Genomic DNA, 18,436 nt, shown 5'->3' with positions numbered 1-18,436 from the left:
ACAAGGAAGGAGCTGAGCATGGTAGGCCATGAGCTTTCCTGTAAGCCACAGACCACACCAGTCCCTATTGCCCTGTGCCTACCTGCCTCATTGAGTTACGTGGCCCTGTGAGCATGTGCACTCTCTCCTCGACCATCTAGAGGGCCTGGCACCCTCAGCCAGCTGGTGGCATCAGAAGCCTGTGAACCTGACCTTGAGAGGGCCCCCACCTCCTGGGTGAGGTAGTTGTGCTTCCCCACACAGCCCGGTCCAGTGGATCCCCCCTTGCTCGCACACACACGCACACACGCAGATGACTGAGAGGGGACTCTGGCCCTCTGAGGGCTTGGCTGAGCCTGCGGGGAGCAGGGGGCTGTCCTGGGGGGCCTCTTTCAACTCCTCTGGCTGGGGCACCCCACCTTGCTGATGTCTAAGGGTCTCTGAAGGATCTCAGGGAATGTGTGGCCTCTTTCCAAGGAGCCACCATTATGGTGCAGAGGAGGGACAGGAAGAATGGGAGTAAAAGCACCTCTAGAATTTGCTTCAGTCACTACTGTGGTAGGTAGTGAGCTGCTTGTCTCTAGAAGGGTTTAAGCAGGGTCTGGTTCCATGCACTCGTTTCTCTAACAGATATTTATTGGTGTGTGTGATATGCCAGGCCTTGCTGCAGGTGTGAGGACCCCCATGGTGAGCTCCCTGGTTGGCCGTGTCGTGGAGCTGGCCATTGGTAGGGAAGGACAGCTGTGCACCTGTGATGGGTGCTAAACCCATGAACCACTACATGCTACCTGGGACAGGTAGCAGGAAGGAGTGAGCCCGGCTGCATGCTGGGAAGAGCAGCAGGGAGGGGCCGGTGCCAAGACCCTGGGGCAGAGATGGCTCCCTGCGGTTCAAGATGGGAAGGGAGGCAGACAAGTGACAGGGTGACGGTGTGGATGAAGCGAAAGCTGCGGGGCTTTTGGGCCGCGGTGGGGGAGATTGGGCTTCTGGCGTCCCTATTGGGGGGTGATGTCTCTAGCTTGTTCAAAGCTCTGAGTGGTTCTCTTCAAGTCAGGCATTTATTAGCTCACTTACATCAGCACACCTCTCAGAGCCAGGGGTGTTCCAGGCTGCCGGGGCTGGGGTCTGGGGGATGGCCTGGTCCCTGACCTCCAGAAGAGGCTGTGTGATAGGGGTGCAGAGCAGGGGCCCGCAGAGGCTGTAAAGCCAAGCCGGAGGTCAGGGAGGGCTTCCTGGAGGAGGCCTCAGCTGAGGGGCCAGCTGTGGGGCTGCAGAACTGCGCTGGGACACAGTTCCAGACAGGCCAGACAGGCACCCACACTATGTGCTGAGGGTAGGGGGAGTAGCGGAAGGGGTCATCACAAGGCATTCCACCCCCAGGGCAGGACCCCCTGAGCTCATAGCTCCCTAGTGCCCCTTTTCACAGAAGGGGAAACTGAGGCCCATGAATGCAGGGGTCTGAATTGTCCCCTGGCAACTTGTAAGTGGGAGTGGACGAAGGGCTGATACGAAGCTGATTCAGTTCAGGGCCCGTGGCAGAGAAACCGATGGGCATGTTCACGTGCATGCATGTCGGGCCTGGATTTTTGGGCTCCATCCCTCATTTGCTGAGCAGGCCTCCTCAAGTTACTCAGTCTCTCTGAGCCCGTTTCACGTCTGCAGGACAAGTGTTATTCTGCATACCCGGCCGAACTCCCGGGAGACGGTGTGGGCCTGGCCCCCATGCAGAGCCTGGCAAAACTTGCACAGTGTGTCCAACTCTGAGCCACAGGCCATCTCTGGGCTCGGCACTCCCGTTTCCCACCCCCCGGAAAAGAAAGTCTGGCATCTCATTTTACTAGTTTGCCCTCCCCCCTTGCATAGCTGTTGGGGAGACCGACCTCACCGTGATGGGAGCTTTTGGTGTATAGGGAAACTGAGGCCCAGGGAGCGTGAGCCACCAGCTCAGGTAACAGAGCAGCAGGGGCCTGGCACCTCAAGCAGGGATGCCCCCATCGCTGGCCTCAGAGTCCCCAGAGCAAAAGCAGCCTGGCCAGATCACAGATGCAGGCCAGGGCGCCCCCTGAGCCACGCGGTGTGGGCGACCCCCTTCCTGCCACCGCAGGTCTGCCCAGGGTACAGGCTTGCCTGCCAGCCCCCAGCCTCCCCATCGTGGACACAGGAGGCGGGGGCAGGGCGGGAAGGGGCTCCTGGGCCAGCTGGGCTGTGGACACCAGCAGGGAAGTGCACGGAGACAGGAAGGAAGCCGCACTGCTGGAGTCTGGGGCCACCATTGTCTCACCTGGGGGTGGGGGTGCTGAGATGGCCCCTCGGCTCAGGAGGCAGGCGGGCCCCGCCCTGCGGCTGTCTCCTGCACCCTAGCCTCAGTTTCCCGGTCTGTAAAGCCTCAGATGGCCAGATGCGTGTTGTGTCTGGAACTGCAGAGCAGGTGACATGTGCAGCCAGCCCTCCAGGGCTTTGCCCAGATCCACTCCTGGGCTGAGGGCTTCGCTTGTCCCCAGAGGCCCTGGAACTCGCCCAGGGTCAGACCTCAGGAAGGCAGGGCTGCAAGTGGGACCCGGGCTGCAGGCTCCAGAGTCAGGGCCTTCCCTGCTCAGCCCTGCTGTCTGCTACACCAACCTGCCCCTTCCTTAAGGAGCTCCCTCGTTTAGGCTACACCCTCGTTCAGGCTACACCCCGGGGAGCCTCATCCTGGGCTGTGACATCAGCACTTCCATCAGGGTAGAGCGAGGGACAGGTGATGGGTAGGTAGAAGGATGGCCAGACCGATGAGTGACGGGGGAAGAGTCACTGGGGTTGATGCCAGCACTGGGCGGCTGCCCCGGACGAGATTGCCAGGGCTCCCTCCCTTCTGCTACGCCCACCCTGCCCCCACCCCTCACACGCGCGCGCGCGCACACACACACACGGGCACACACGTGCCCGTGTGTGCGCACACCCACAGCAGGGCTGGGAGCACGTCTCACTTCCAGGTGGGACAAGGAGAAACAGGAAAGACTCCTTCCTTCCACCCAACAGGAAGCAGGGCGAGGAGGTTTCGGGACCTCCCAGTAGACGGTCCTGGACTGGGCAGGATGCTCCCCCACGGGCTGAGCCAGAGGGGGTGTGGCCAGGGGTCTCGCAAGGGCTGCTGGCCAGGAGCCCCCCATCATCCGATGTCATCTGACACCACTCCCCTCCCAGGGAAGAGGTGAGGGGTCAGACCATCCCCAGGACACACAGGTCTCGGGGAAGACCCCACCCCCATCTCTGGTGGGGAGACTCTAGGGCTGCGTCCATCACCCCACCTCACCCCCTCCAACCCACCCCCCCAGCAGCGGAGCCCCTGCAGCCTGCTCAAACTTTATTGAAGGTGGAGCTAGAATGGGAGGGGCCGAACCACACACCACTCCCCTCAGCTCCCCCAGCGTGGGCTCCACTGGAATAGGGATGGTTGCTGACTGAGGCTCCCTCCAGGGACTTCGGGTACAGCTCAGTGGCCCCCGTCCCTACAAGCAACCAAGACACCTGCCTCAGCCCCAGCCCGGCCCAGACCCCAGCACAGCCTCAAGGGTGGGACATGTTCGGTGGGCACCGCTCCCTCGGGCCCCCCTCCCAGGCTGCTGGGGCCTGTCAGTCCCGGTGCGGCAGGGGACAGAGCTGGGCTGTTGGGGGTGGGGGCAGGTACGTTACCACCAGCTCAGGTCCCTCCTGGCCAGCTCCACCTGGGCCAGGCGGTGGTCACTGAGCACCTGCACCCGGGTGATGGCCGCCAGCGGCCTGTGGCGGTGTGCAAACTGTAGCACCTTGTGCTCCTGGGCGTGGACGTGGAAGTGCTCCGCGTCTGAGCTGACCTCCATCTGCAAACAGGAGGCTGGTGACCCATGGCCCGCCACGGAGCCCAGGGCCCCTCAGCACGTGGAATCCCTCATCGTGCAGCCCCCCGACGGGAGCCCTGCACCCCCGCCAGATGGACGTCCCTTCCCTCTCTGAGGGGTGCACCTAGCTGCACCCAGCAGTAAGACTCCCCCGGTCTTTACCCAGAATCCTCCGCAGTACATGGGGACACAACGTCCTTCCTACCAAGCAGCAGGATAGCCCGGATGGCCTCCCGGCCCCCTCGGGCCTCCCTCTGCCCCCCACGGGCCTCCCCTCTGCTGTCCTCATCACCTCAAAGGGCTCCCCCAGCACCAGCGGGAAGATGCTGGACACCTCCTCCTGGCCCCAGCGGCCCCCCTGGAACGTGTTGCCCACCACGGTGGCGCTGGAGAACCGGGGCTTGACGTGGAAGGCAATCTCCCCTGCCTCGGACAGGAAGTTGATCTCAAACCTGCGGGGCATCATGGGAGTTATGGGACAGCAGATGGCTGGGGAGTCACCCCACCCAAGGCTGAGAGGGGGTTCCCTGGGGAGGGCGGTGACCCTTACTTGTCCTCTCCAGAGTCAGATTGTCCCTGGACCAGCAGGCTCCAGCCAGGGGCCAGGCCCCCTGCACAGAAGGCTTCAAACTGCATGCAAAAGGGGGGCAGAGTGTACCCCCCTTGTCCAGAAGGCCCCAGCCCGTCTCACCCCCAGCACGGACTCTTCCCCAGGACCCTGGCCCTCTGAGCAGCGTTCCCTTCATGGCAGGGCGGTAGGGGTCCTCCACGCCACACCCTCACATCCTGCAGGCCTGGGGAAGGGGCACCTGGGTGCAGGGAGGCCCCGCCTAGCCCTGTACCCTTCTCACCCACCTGCAGCGCCATCTCGCTTGCCTGCTTTTGCGGACGTGGAGCCTGAGCCGAGACTTATAGGCAGGTGGGCAGGGAAAGCGGGGCAGGACACAGGAGCCCCACCCCTGGTACAGCCCCAGACTGACTGGCCCCTCCCTGGCCCCAGCCCTCTCCCCCCACCTTATCAACACGTATGCTATTCAAGCACCAGAAACAGGGTGGCAGGCCCTGGGCCCCTCCCCACCCCCACTTCACTTACTAGGGTCCTAGGAAGGAAAGCACTTCTGCTTCCCACCCCGAGCAGCTTCCTCTGGGCTCCAGGGACCCAAACCCTCATCACTGCTCAAGTGAGAGGAGGTGGGGGACGGCAGGCCTACCAACCCTTCCTGGTCCTTCTGGGGGCCCAGCCTGTGTCCCTCCAAGCCCAGCCCAGCCCAGCCTCCCCGGCTGCCCTGCTCCAGCCAGCTCAGCTGGCCCCATGGGGCACTGTGCTGGGATTAGGCTGGGGCTGTGGTCAGCGCATTCCTGGGCTCTGGCTGATGGAGTGGGGGAGGGCCTTTCCCATACCCCAACGCCCCTGCTGGCCTGGAGCCTCAGCCCCTCTCAGCTGAGCTGGGGAGAAGGCCAGGCAGGGGCCCTCACGGAGTGTGTAGGGGAGGGGTCAGGGTCTCCCCAGGCTTTTAGGGTGGCTGGGGGACCATCTGGCTGGACTGTCCAGGGAACTGGCCTTAAGGGGAGCCAGGCTGGGCCCGTGGAGCGCTGGGGCTGCTGCATGCGGTGAGTGTGTAGGGAGTGTGGGTATGTGGTGAGCGCGGGATCCCATGGCTGCACAAACAGGTGTCTGTGGACGTGAGCCCCTACGCGTGAGAGGTGTGGTGTGCAAGGGCCCCCGTGCAGTTTCCCTGCCCAGTGCATCTCTGGGGGATGGGCACCCATCTGCACATCTCAGGCCCCGGGGATAACCCGGCTGGCTGTCACCCCCTTGTTCCCCTCAGCCTCCGCCATGTGCGGGCCAGTCTTGACGAGGGGAGTGATGCTAAGGCCGGACTGGAAGCTGAGATGGCCAGGATGGCCCGTTGGCGGGGCGGGGCGCTGCAGTGCACCCGGGCCAGGCTGCAGGGGGCAGCACTGAGCAGTGTGGGGGGGGGCTGCTGTCCTGACTCCCACGCCTGGCCTACCCTGCAGAGCCCTGTCCCAACCCAGACTGGCTGTCCTGGGGTTCACAGGCTGCAGACCCCTCACAGCTGCCTCCCCGCGAGAACCACGGAGAAGGGAGGCCCTGCCACAGCTGGCCAGCAGGAGGGTGAAGCCTATCTGTGCCTCTGCACCTCCACATCCTGTGTCCTGTCCCCTGTCCCTAGAGTGTTGGGACTGGGCAGTCAGGGGTCCAGAGAAGGCTTGAGCTAGTAGCCTCTGGGCCTCAGTCTTCCCAGCTGTGCCCTGGCCTCAGCAGTCTTGCTCTGTCGTGCTAACCTCTTCCCCCTGTGCCTGGCCCCTCAATGGGGGAGGGCGGCCCAGGTAGCCACAGCCCTGGCTGGACACAGGAAGCTGGGCCATTGTCACCTTACTTTGGGGTCAGCAGGGGCACAGGTGGAGGGATCTTGGGAGTCAGCTGTCTAAAGCCCTAGCCAGGCATTAGGGGACCTGCGAGTGGGGCTTGTCCCCCAGACTCCCTGGACAGAAGGCCTGAGTCCTCTGCCTGGACAAGGGCACTGGTCTGGGGTGAGGAGACCTCAGGGACCCCTGCTTGGGCAGGCCCGCTGCTCCCTGAGTCTCCCTGAGCCTCCCCATCTGAGCAATGGGGATTTGCAGGTAGCCAGGGGGCCTCGAGGGCGTAGGGCTGAGAGCCTGGTCGGTCCATGGCCAGCCTGGAGACCTCCAGTAGGCCTACCTACATGAAGCAGGCTCTGGGCCTCCACGCACACCGTGGCACTTGTTCCTGGTGTGAGCGGACACCTGGCCAGGCTGTGGTCTCGCCCGGCCCGGGCTTTGGAACCTCTCCCATGAGGGGTGGGAGCCAGAAGCAGTCTAAGCTCCCCGTGGCTTCAACCCGAGAGGCCCGAGTGGGGCTGGAGAATAGAGAGAGGGACATAGAGGCTCCATGTGGTTGGCCCAGCCCTGTGGCAACCCCCAATGTCATGGAGTTCAGGTGGGGCCACAGCCTGGCCCCGGGGGTCGGGGCAGCTGTGGACAGTGCCCACCCCACCCCCACCAAGTTGCTGGCCAGGCAGCGCTGGGCCCCGGGAGCAAACAGACCTGGCAGTCCAGGTGCCTCCTCCGCCCCCTTCCGGATGTGCGGTTTTGCCTTGGGCTCTGGACCTTCACAGGCACAGAGGAGGCCAAGGCTCTTCACCAGGACTCAGCCCTGCATCCAATGGGATGGTGCGTTGTCTGGGCTGCCTTCCTGGAGGAGGTGGCGCCTCAAGCAGGCCTGGAAGAATAAGGACTTAGAAGGGTGCTGGAGGGTGAGGTCACAGGCCCAGCACTGGGGGGATCGCTTGGGAAGGATCTGACACACCTTCTGGACAGTTTTCAGCGATCTATGACCTCACCTCTGGAGGGCAGCCCACCTTCCGCAGGCGTGCTGGAGCCGGGTGTCAGTGCCTCGGCTGGCTCAGACTGGAGGAAGCCCCCAGAGTCCCTCAGGGAGCGTGGCGGTGCGAGCACACCAGTGCCCAGTCCGCTGCTCTTCTCAGTGTGGGCACCCAGCCCGGCCCAGCCGTGGGTGATTCCAGGTCATTGGGATCTCGAGCCGGCCCTCCCACGACCCCCACACCATCCCCCACCCACATCTGGAACCGCTTACTGATGGCAAGGTCAGCGCAGAAAGTCTCCACCTCCACCTGGCAAGGGGCCGCGCTGGAACTGGGACACGTGGCCTCAGGCTGGCTGTCCCCCTGGCTGGGTCCTTGGTGGCCTTTGGCACGTAGCGGCTGGCTCTCCTCTCTGCTGGGGCTGTGATGCGAGTGTGCCTTCTGGGGCAGCAGGGAGACCCAGTCCAGTATGTAGTGTGCTGCCAATCAGGAGGCCGCGGGCCACCATTGCCCAGATGGGGAAACTGAGACCCAGGAGCCCCATAGAGGGCCCTCGCAGGGCCTGCTAAAGGCTGGAAGAGGCTGATCCGGGGCAAGGACAGCAGGATCCCCTACTCCCTGGTGCCCCCTCGCCTGTCCTTCTGGAGCCCCCTGCCAGCTATGCCCAGCCATCACCCACCCCACGTCCCACCTGCTCACAGCTTAGACCCATCTCTCATAAAGCCCTCCTTGCTCTCCCTCCCCTGAATCATTTGCTCACTCAGGGCAGCAGTCGCTGTACCCCAGGCCATTCATGGAGGCCCTGCTGTGTGCCAGGAGCTGCCTGGTACCCTCCGGGGTCAGTGGGAAGGAGGCAGGTCTGAGCCAGACCCATGGCAGCCCTTCTCTCGCTCTGTGTGGACAGAGGCCCCCTGGCCCAGGGGAGGGAGATGTGGGGGTGTTCGGGGAGCTCAGCTCATCGTGGCTGCGGTGGGTTACTTCTACGGTGTGCCCAGTGTGGTGCCTGCCACACATGTCCCTCGCTGGGAGAGGGAAGCAGCCTCTCACTCATTCACTTGCTCAGAACACGTTTCCTGTGCACGTGTGATATGGAAGGCCCTGAACAGTTTCACAGACAGAAAGACAGACAGGCAAACATGGTCCCTGCCCTCACAGAGCTTCCAGTGACTGAGGGAGGGGCAGGCATTAAATGACTAATCCAGTCTCACGTTATCCAATTATCAGTTTCTGAAGGGAAATCTGGGGAAGGACAGTTGTGTCCAGGGGGGCCTGGCCTGATACCAGCAGGTCAGGAAGACTTCCTGGAGGAGGTGACTTTGAGCTGAGCCCAGAAGAGGAAGGGCTCACCAAGGATGTGTGAGGGCAGCATGTGCAAAGGCCCTGGGGAGGGCAGACCTGTGGGCGTGTGAGGGGCCGGGATGGGGCTGGGGAAAGCATGTCACCACCCCGTCTTTGCTGCCTGGCTGGGGTCCAGCCCTTCCAGCCTCCCCTGCCAGACGCCACCTTCCTTTTCCCTAATTTGGCCCAGCATTGTTCCTGGCCAGGCTGCCCACCCAGTGCCTGGCCATTGTCTGGGTGTCTCCTGCTTCCCGCCCTTGAGTCTCTTATCACCCAGAGAATCTGCTCGCTTGGGGGCATTTGGGGGCTGGTAAGGCTTTGCTGGAGCCAAGGACAGGCAGGGGCTGCCTGTTCTGACGCCACCCCCCTTGCTGGCATGGGCTGGCCAGCAGCGGCCGAAGGATACTCAGCAGACGTGGCCTGGCCTCCCCCCTGCAGGGACCACAGGGCTGCTCCTTCTACTCTGCACCTTTCCCTCTGTCCCCTACAAATCAGAGCAGACCCATCTGCTTCTTCAGGCCCCTTTCTGGGCCCCAGTGTCTCCATCTGGGGTTGTGGGATCGTGGGCATGGCCCAGATGCTCAGCCGGGGGACAGAAGCAAGGCTGCCCTGGCCGGGGAGGTTGGGTCCTGGCTGGTGCTAGGGGACCCTCTCGGGGGACACTGGCAGTGAGCAAACCAGGATGGCAGCCATCTCTGAGGGAGCTCAACTAGCCTGCACCAGCCACCCAAAGGTCTGCCTGGGTCCTGAGGCCTTGGGCCAGGCATGAGAGGCTATGGGAGGCCCTGTGCAGGGCAGGGTGGGGGTAGACATCTGGACTGGACGGGGGCTGTGATGATTTCTCCAGATGGGTGCTGGGCTCCAGGGTTATAAACACGGAGCAGCAGCCGGGACTCGGGGAAGGGAGAGCCAGGAATCCGATTAGATCAGAAAGCAGCTGGGTGGGGATCCTGGAGCTGGGCTGTGGTGGCCTGAAGATAGGGTACTGGAGCCTCGGGGATCCCAGGGCTCTCCCCTGGCAGCAGGCCAGGGTCCGGGACACCAGATGTGGGTTCAAGCCCCCACTGTGTAGACAGGGCGGCCGTGTGACCTGGAGGTGCGGCCCCTCCCCGGGTGGGGGGCGAGGCACGCAGGGAGGGGCGGCAAATGGCACAGACTCCCCTTCACTGCACAGCCTTGTGGGGGCAAGACGGATGTGTGTTGCAGCAGGACAGATGAATGATAAATAGCTCGACAAGGGCACAGAACATTCTAGATGTGTGTGGGCTAGGAAGAAAGGGAACTAGAGAGCTGGGAAATCCGTTTTGGTAGGTACCGACCACACATAACCACCGAGCTGCTGAAATGGGTTTTACAAGACTCATTGCAAAAAAAAAAAAATCTCATTAATATTATTTAATATAGATTTCTTGTTAAATGAAATTATTTTTGGATATAGTGGGTTAAATAAAATATATTATTAAAATTAATTCCACCTGTTTTAGAAACTTTTCTTTCTTTCTTTTTTTTTTTTTAGGTAGGCTCTACACCCGGCACAGAACCCCACATGGGGTTTGAACTCATGACCCTGAGATCCAGACCTGAGCTGAGACCAAGCTGGCCAAGACCTGAGTTGAACACTTAACCGACTGAGCCACCCAGGTGACCCTTTTAAGCTTTTTTTTTTTTAACATGGCCACAAGAAAATGTCAAATTAGTTCTGTGGCTTGCATTTCGCTTCTATGGAACAGTGCAGAATGGAGAGGGTAGGAGGGAGGGGTGGGAGCACTGGGGCCAGAGTTGGGAGGGGGCTCTCAGGGGAGGTGATCACTGAGACCTCGTGTTGAGAAGGACGCAGCCCAGGAGACCTGGGCAGAATAAGCAGACAGAAGGAACAGTAGGTGCAAAGGTCCTGAGGTGGGAGCAGCCAGCGGCTGGCGTTTCTGGAGTGTGGGAATGTGGGGCAGGGGTAGTGTGAGATGAGGTCGTGAAGGTGAGCAGAGGCCACATCTGTGAGACCAATAGGCTGGGGCCACACGAAGAGACTCCAGTGTCCCCCTCCCCCATCCCCCAGGGCCAGGCCAGCTGGTGGGGAATGAGCTGGTCTGGGTCTGCCCCCACTCTAGAACCCTCTCGGGACGGCTCAGGCCCAGCATAGCCAGGGAGCCCGTGACCGCTGCCTCCCCCTTCCCTCCTGACACCAGGATGTCGTTGCCCTGTGCTATGTCCTCACAGCCCAGTCCGGGCCCGCTGCCACCTCCCCCTCCCGCTCAGGCTGACCCCCGTTGGCTTCCAACGCTCCCGCCAAGACTCTCGGGAAAGGCCCAGGGGAGCCGCCAGCTCCCGAAATAACCTCACACCAGTTCCAGGACATCTGCAGAGGGGCGGAGTGCCGGAACCGGGGACTGTGAGCACCACCGAGCCCCCGCGGGCTGGGGGCTGGGAATGAGGATGCGGGGATGGGGAGAGGGAAACAGAGGGAGAGCAGCGGGTGATCCGAGACAGGGAGCCCCTGTCAACGCCCCCAGGCCAGCAGGCCTCCAGAGTGCAGAGGCGCTGCACCCAGGAGTTGGCGTCCGGTGGGTGGGTGGCGCTGCAGACGGTGGGGACTGGGTGGAGGATCAGGGCCAGGCACTCATGCCCCGAGACCAGGTTGGGCCCCACAGGGCTCAGACGTCTACAGGGCTTATCTCCTCGCCCCCCTTTTTCCCAGGTGGGAAACAGGGTGCAGAGAGGCTGAGCACGTGTCCGGAGACCCCAGTGCATGAGCCGCAGGCGAGGACACGGCTGGCCAGGCGCCTTTCCCTCGGTGGCCTTCACACGCTTGGTCACTGTCCTCCCAGCTGGCCGACAGGCTGACAGAATGTTCTCCCCCAGCACTGGGTCCCCAGGGGGCTGGGACTGTCTTCAAACAGCGCGGCTTGCAGTGGCCAGGCCTATGGAATTTCCCCAGCCTGAGGAGCGCTGTGCTGGGCTGGCCCCTGCAGAGGCGGGTTTGGGAGGGGAAACTGAGGCAGGAAGGGGCTGCCCAGGGCCCAGCGTGGGATTTTGGGACAAGAAACTGAGGTTTGGCCTTTTGAGATGAAAAGGGTCTTCCCTACTAGTCCCCCAGCCAGATCCCCGTGATCCACCCATGCATTCAGCAGTTCCCTCCAGAACGCTCGCTGAGTGCTGGGGGCTGGGAGACCATGGTGGATACGGGGAACAGGCCGAGGGAGGACAGGCCAGGTGGGCAGAGGGGAGGTGGGCAGCCCAGATTGGTCCGGAGTCTGTATGGTCAGTGCCAAGACTCTCCGGTGTCTGGGGAGCCCCCAGTCCAGAAAAGAGAGACACTTCCTACTGAGGACCCGGCTGGCTGCTCGGTGGCCCATGGCCGTTCCCCAACACCCCCCCACCATTCCTGTCCCCCGGCAGGCAATGGTGGAAACTTTGCATCATGTTTCTCAGGATAGAAAATAAAAGCAAAGAAAAACCACTTGCATGTTAGCTCCTGTGGTGAGGAAGGGCCTTCCACGGGACATCCAAGTGAGGGCCAAGGTCAAGAAGGGGGTGCCCGCAGGGTGCCCCAGGGAGCCGTGAAATGTAGGAGGGCAGGCTGGGCTGACAGCAGCCTCGTACCTCACTAGAGGACGCCCACCCCTGGGGAACAGGGAGCTGTCCGGGGGCCGGCCAGGGTGACCGGACAGAGCCTGTGATGCCTCGGGGGGCAGGAGAGGACCCAGTGGAGAGGGAAGCCGGGGTGTGTGGCCAGCAGGGAGCAGGAGAGTTTTTAAGGGGAGCTGATCCCCAAGATCCCCCCCAAACCATGGCTCAGCAGTGGGGGGGCCTGGGGCAGACAGAGTGCAAAGAGTGGGCGGGAGGAAGTGGAGACCCTCCTCCCACCATGGCCTTGGCCTCCCCACCCCAGACAGGCTCAGGGCCAGCTTACCAGCTCACTGCAGCCACCGGGGCCACCCGGGTCACTCCCACCCCTGCTCTCCTCTGCGTTCTGACTACTGCCGCCACTTCCCTGGGCTGGGACGGACACGGCATTCTTTCAAAAACATTTCCTTTGCAAAATAATCCTTCGAAATATGTTTTTGGAAATGGACTCCTGATCTGAACAGGAAGAAGTTAATTATGGTCCCTCCCCAGAGGGGTGCAGGGGAGGAAGCCTGGGGGTCAGAAACATGAGTGAGGACCAGGACGGACGCTCCCCTGCCGCTCCCCAGGCCTGGCCTCTGCTCCCCTTCCCCATGACCCCTGGCCCCCTCTGCCGTCCCCACCCCCCACACCCATGATGGCTCTCCAAAGCCCCAAGCTCCCCAGCCCACAGATGGGGAGACAGAGACCCGGGGAGGGCCAGGTACTTGTCCAAGGTCAGAGGTTGGAGGTAGAGGCCCTCCCCTGCGTGGCGTCCACGTGGATGTGTGGGTGAACGTGTGCGTGTGCAGGTGGCCGGGGAAGGCCCGTGGGGTCTGGGGCGTTGGCTCAACTGGCCGGGGTGGTGGGGGTTCCAACTTCCCCGCCTGCCAGGCCACCTTCCCAGGTGCAGAGGCACCGGTTGGATTAGGATCCCAGGGAGAAGGATGGTGGGGGCTCCCTTCAAGCACCTGCCCTCAACACCCCCAAACCCTCCACATAAGGGCCACCTGGCGTGCCCGACAGACGGCCTCTGATGCCCCTCTCAGTTCTGATGCTCCGTTCTGGGTCGTGCATCTCACAGGTACAAGGGCTTGCAGCGATCTCGGATGCTGGGGTGTCTGGACTCCTGTCCAGCCGGGGGGCCTTCCCCCACAGTGTCCAGCACCGTGGTGAGAGTGTAGGTCTCAGGCAGGGGCCCCATCTTCAGTTCTGCCATCCCTGCAGGTATCTGTGGTGTTCGTCATCGCCGCTGTGCGAGAGCCCCGCGAATGCGTCCTGTCTTCTGTCTGGGCTGACAGGTGGGGCTGACGGGCTAAAATCAAGATCAAGGCATTGGCAGGTTCATATTCCTCCTGGAGGCTCTGCTTTCTCCAGCTTCTGGAAGCCACCTGCGTCCTCGGCTGAGGGCCGGCCACAGGTTCCAAGGCCACAAGAGCACCCCCCACCCAGTGTCCGCGGCCGGCAGCACCTGCCTCCTGACCCCCGTGCAGAAGACCCCTGTGATTGCACTGGGGGTCACCCACGGGACCCTGGATACCCCCTCGTTCTCTAGCTTCGCCGAACCACATCCTCAACGCCCCTTTGATCGTGAAAGGGGACATTGTCACAGGTCCCAGGCAAGAGGCCCCGGACGTTTTTGGGAGGGCTCTGTTCCGCCTGCCATGTCGTCCTTCCATGTGTCTGTCCGTCTGCTCACATGTTTCTCGGACCTCCGACCGTCCTGTACTTTATTTGCCCGCCTGTCCGGTCAGCAGGCCAGCCAGGCATCATCTTCCCATCCCCTGCCTGTCTGTTGGTGCAGCCATCCTTGCAGCATCCGTCCACCGATCTGTCCATATCGGGCAGGACGCTGAGGGAAGAGGACCAGAGAGTTACGGCAGGTTTGGGGGTCACAGGCTGGGGCCCCGAGCCCTCCTACTCCACCAGGCTCAGTCTTCTTCTCCCTCAAAGCTCGTTCCTGAAACCCACAGCTCTCACCAGCCCTCACAGACAAGCAGCTTCCTCTGTCCAGAGAAGGGCTCCCTGAGTCCAGAGGGGCACAGCTCACCCTCCTGGTCTCTGGCCCCCACCCGTGGAGCTGGGGCATTTGCTCCGTGGGCTCAGACCCAGCATCGGCCCCAAGGGCTGTGGAGGGAGCCGCTGCCCCAGTGGACAGACGGCCGTGGGGCCGCAGGGCCGGGTGGGCCCCGCTGACCCCACTCACTGCCCCTCTGCCCCTCTGGAGCTCAGTGCGGGGGCAAGCCTTGGGTCCCAGGGGAGGCTGTGGGAAAGGCCCCAGCAGACCCCTCGCCGGCTTCAGGGCATCTTGTGGGGGAGGGTCGGTCACCCAGGGCTTGGGGAGAGGGCCCTGGACCAAGCCCAGGATGACTTGATGAGGAAAAAATGCCCCCAAGAGGACGAGCTTGCCTCAGCTGCCAAGACAACCACGCTTGTCACGGCCTCACTCCCCTTCTCTCCCCAGTGGGATGAGCAAGGGGACGCCAGGCTCCCTGGCCCCTCAAGGGGACCCCAAACCAGAGGCTGGGACCCTCTCTGTGTCTCACTGTCTCTGTCTCTCACTGTCTCCCTGTCTCTGTCTATAACAATTCCCATGTCTCATGTCTCTGTGTCTCACTGTCTCTCTGTTTCGCTCTGTCTCTCATGGTCTCACTGTTTCTCACTGTCTCTGTCTCTCACTGTCTCTGTCTCTCACTATCTCTGTTTCTCACTGTCACTGTCTTTATTCTCACTGTCTCTGTGTCTTACTCTCTGTCTCTCACTGTGTCTTACTGTCTCCATCCCTCACTGGCTCTGTCTTGCTGTCTCTGTCTCTCTCTGTGTCTCACGGTCTCTGTGTCTCACTGTGTCTGTGTCTCGCTATCTCTGTCTCTCACTATCTCTGTCTGTCTTGCTGCCTCTGTCTCTCACTGTCCCTGTGTCTCATATTCTCCATCCCTCACTGTCTCTGTCTTGCTGTCTCTGTCTCTTCCTCTGGGGCTCCCTCCACTCCCTCTCTGACCACATCCTCCCTCTCGGAACCTCACAGACACAGAGCCCCTGCCGTGTAGTATGACAGCCCAGATTCTTCCCTTGTGCCCCCCACCATGTCTCAGGGACCTCTTCTCCAGGATGGGATCCTCGTGGCCAGTAGGAGTGACCTCAGGGTAGGCCGTGCCCCCCGTGGGTACCCCCCAGAATCTGCATCCCTCCCTCTGCCTGTCTAGGTGTTGAGGGGTGGCCCCCTGGGGTCTAATACCTGGACGTGGTGTGGTCAAGACCCATGACTCAGCCAGCATCCCTGAAGTCCTGAGCACATGGGTGGGGTGTGTGTGTCTGTGGACGGGTAGGGTGTAGGTGAGTGACTGCGTGTGTGGCTATGTGCACGGGTGGTGGAGTGTGAGGACTTGGCAGAGACAGATGCTTCATGTGTGCGGGTCCCCGCGGGGCCATGGTGGTCACCTGGGCCCGAAGCTTGCCCCGCAGCCGCTGGCCAGCTCCATCCCCCCGCCCACTCTCCACATGGCCTTCCATAGTACAGGCCTGAGAGGCCGGCTCCCGCCACCCCCCTGCCGGCGCGTGGCCTGTGAGCGGTAGGCAGGAACGGGTGTGCCGGGCTCGTGGGCCGGGGCTGCTGGAGGGCCCGGAAGGGAGGCGGGCATCCCAGAGGTCCCTGGGTGCCGGGGTGGGCAGGGCAGGCGGCCGGGCGGTGTCTCTCAGGGCCACGGCAATGCCCACGGCCCTGCCTCCCACCCCCGCGGCCTCCCCCAGACCCGGGATCCCCTGTCTCCGGGAGCGCACCAAGTCTGCGGGGGTCACATCGCCAAGGGGTCCGGCTCCAGTGTAGCCCCCACCGGCACGGCCGGCACAGCAAGGGAAGGAGTCGGGACGCAGGAAAGACGGCTGACCCCGAGCCCCGTGTGTGTGCCTGACTCTGGGCATCAGCCGGTCAGGAAGGCGCGGATCTCCTGCTTCCGTCACCACCCGCTCGTCCAGCAGCTCTGGGCCCTGATGGCCTGCGGCTCTGCGCAGTCACTGAAGCCCAAGGGCTCCGGCCCTCCCCAGTCCCCTGCCCTGGTCAGGGCTTGAGGTCCCTCTCCCATTGTCTCCTGAGACGCCGGGGACGCCAGGGGGGCCGGCGTTTAATGAGGAAGGAGAGTGACCTGCTCTTCCGTGCCGGGACAGCCCCTAGGGCCCTGCCCCGCACGCCTGCAGCTCTCAGGGGAGCAGTGTGGGCCCCTCGTCTTGCTCCTGAGGCTGCCGTGGCCCCCATACTCCCCCGCACCTATGAAGCCGGTGGGGCCGCAGGCCAGTGAACGGGATGGGGGATGGCCTCATGCACATTTGGGGTATTTTCCATGTGTGGACCGTGGAGGGGGCTGGGGGTCCAGAAAAGAAGAGAGGCTGGTGGTTGGGGATGGGCGGGGGAGCAGGCAGGGAGGGTCGCAGGCCCCCTGTGTCCCGGCCTGCTCCTTCTAGGTCCCCTGCCCGTCACACACGCAAACATGCACACGCACACACACACACACGCCTCACACTGTAAATGCTGGTGCTGGGCTGGGAGGAGCACGTGGGGAGTAAACTCTGGGGGGCGGTGACGGACCCTCACCAGCTTTTTCCTCCCCGCAAAGAGCAGCCCTGCTTGGCCCCCAGCGCGTGGCTGCCCTGCCTGCGGCCGGCAGTGGGGGCCCACTCGGACCGCGACCTTTCCATGTGGGCAGCGGGCTGGGTCCTGGATCCCAGAGGCCAGCCTCTGTATCCGTGGTCTGGTTCATGCTCAGATCCGCCCCCCCACCCAGTCCAAGTTCTCCTTGAGGTGGGGGTGGGGTGGGCCCTGGGCCCAGGGAGTCACGCCAGCTTCTGGAGGTCATGCCTGGCAGGGGGGACTAGGGCGCAGGCCGGGCTGTGCTCAGGGTGGGGGCTGTGCCCAGGGTGGGGGCTGTGTCCTGTCTGTCTGTCCATTGTTTGTAGCCAGAGTAGAGGGGAGGGGCTGGGAGAAGGGGGATGTGGGAGCAGGGGTGGGGCACGGAGGGCCAGACCTGTTAACAAGCTTCTTCCCAGCCCCCAACCCTCCTTACCTCCCCAGGCCCTTTCCAGGCGGAAAATTCAATTAGTTTCGAGCAACTGCTTTGCTTAAGAGCCAGAGAAAGGGGTGATGAGGGAAGGGGGTCTGCGTGGCGGCTGGGGTGTGCACTGGGGGGATGCAGCAGAGGGGACATGGGAGGCCAGCAGCCTGCCTTATGTCTGCGTGTTTCTGCTGAGTCCCTGTCCTGTGGGCCTCCGTCGTGTGACTTTGTATGTGACTGTGTGTCCCTGGGTCCTTGTGTGCCCGCTCCTGTTCCCTGCACAAACGTGGCCCTCACAACCCCCTGCAGCCCCGTGTGTGCACCAGCATCAGTCCTGACTGCCAGCCCCCTGTCCTGGCTCAACTCCAGGCTCTGGGCTGTCGTGAATGGATGCCTGGTTGTGGGCAGAGGGGGGGGCAGCAATGCACACAGACAGGGAGAATTGCCCCCTGCAAAATGCAGCAGGCCACCACCCACACTCAGCTCCCCAGGCTGGGTGCTGGCCCCTGATCTAGGCCTCATACACTCTAGCCTTCTGGCCACAGGGCCTTTGCACATAGCCTCCCCCCATGCCTGCCAGCTTCCCCTTGAGGAACCTTGCCCCAGCGTGGCTCAGTCCTTGTTTTCACTCTCCAGTCATCCCTGGATATCACAGTAAGTAGCCAAAATCCTCCTCTGTGAGGAGGTGGGGGTAGTCCTGCCTGGACCGCTCTCTGTCCCTATGCCCAGAGTTGTGCTCGGTAGATGTTGGCTGAGTGAGTGAAGTACCAGGTGCATACAGAAGTTTAGAAGCACCCTTCTCTGCCTAGCAAACTCCCATGCACCTGGCTCCCAGCACCCCCTCCTCTGTGATGTGCAGAGTGCTCAGAGGGTTAGTGAGAACAAGGCACTGCAGTTTGGCCCTCTGCTGGGGCTTCTGCGCCTGCCTCTGGGCCCTGCTGTCCCCTGTCCCTGGCCCATGGTCTGCCATCCTGCCCCCATTTACTCTGACCCAGAGAGGACACGGACTCCCTTCTCCCTGCTGTGATCCCACTCGGGAACGCACATAGGACACATGGGAGAGGATCCGGTCCATGAGCCTCTTTGTGGAAGGCCTCTGTGCCACCCAGGGTACCAGGTGGGGCCCAGGATGCCCGTCTGACCCAGTTCTTTGTCTTGGCGCCTGTGCCCCTGCCTGCTGCCCAGCTGGCCTTCCCCCTGGGCCCCCGCTCCCACTCCACTCCCCAATTCCAGGGTCTCTGAGGCTGTG

General features: G+C 62.7%; 2 protein-coding genes across 3 annotated transcripts in view; one reads left to right on the top strand and one right to left on the bottom strand.

Annotated features, from left to right (window-relative positions):
• Positions 1-18,436, top strand: part of LFNG (LFNG O-fucosylpeptide 3-beta-N-acetylglucosaminyltransferase) — a 94,078-nt gene that overhangs the window by 47,864 nt on the left and 27,778 nt on the right. For both annotated transcript variants that reach the window (XM_045992760.1, XM_045992759.1), the window contains one exon: positions 10,059-10,183. The gene's annotated coding sequence lies outside the window, so the exon portion shown is untranslated. The remainder of the gene's footprint in view (positions 1-10,058; positions 10,184-18,436) is intronic.
• Positions 3,339-5,039, bottom strand: GRIFIN (galectin-related inter-fiber protein). Its single transcript, XM_045992761.1, has 5 exons — positions 4,930-5,039; positions 4,387-4,466; positions 4,129-4,288; positions 3,652-3,818; positions 3,339-3,467 (listed from the first exon to the last, which is right to left on the bottom strand). The coding sequence occupies exons 1-5, from the start codon at positions 5,005-5,007 to the stop codon at positions 3,452-3,454; spliced, it is 501 nt and encodes a 166-aa protein (XP_045848717.1). The 5' UTR covers positions 5,008-5,039; the 3' UTR covers positions 3,339-3,451.

This window comes from Meles meles, chromosome 21 (genome assembly GCF_922984935.1).
Source record: "Meles meles chromosome 21, mMelMel3.1 paternal haplotype, whole genome shotgun sequence".
Taxonomy (NCBI): Eukaryota; Metazoa; Chordata; class Mammalia; order Carnivora; family Mustelidae; genus Meles; species Meles meles.
Note: the sequence above shows the minus strand (reverse complement) of the source record. Positions and strands in the feature narration are given on the sequence as shown.

Excerpts from the sequence above, each read along its gene's own strand:
- GRIFIN (XM_045992761.1), bottom strand. The coding sequence starts at position 5,007 with ATGAGGGTTTGGGTCCCTGGAGCCCAGAGGAAGCTGCTCGGGGTGGGA. Across the intron at positions 4,467-4,929 it reads CTTTCCTTCCTAGGACCCTA|TTTGAAGCCTTCTGTGCAGG; the intron begins GTAAGTGAAGTG and ends TTTTGCATGCAG. Across the intron at positions 4,289-4,386 it reads TCTGACTCTGGAGAGGACAA|GTTTGAGATCAACTTCCTGT; the intron begins GTAAGGGTCACC and ends GATGCCCCGCAG.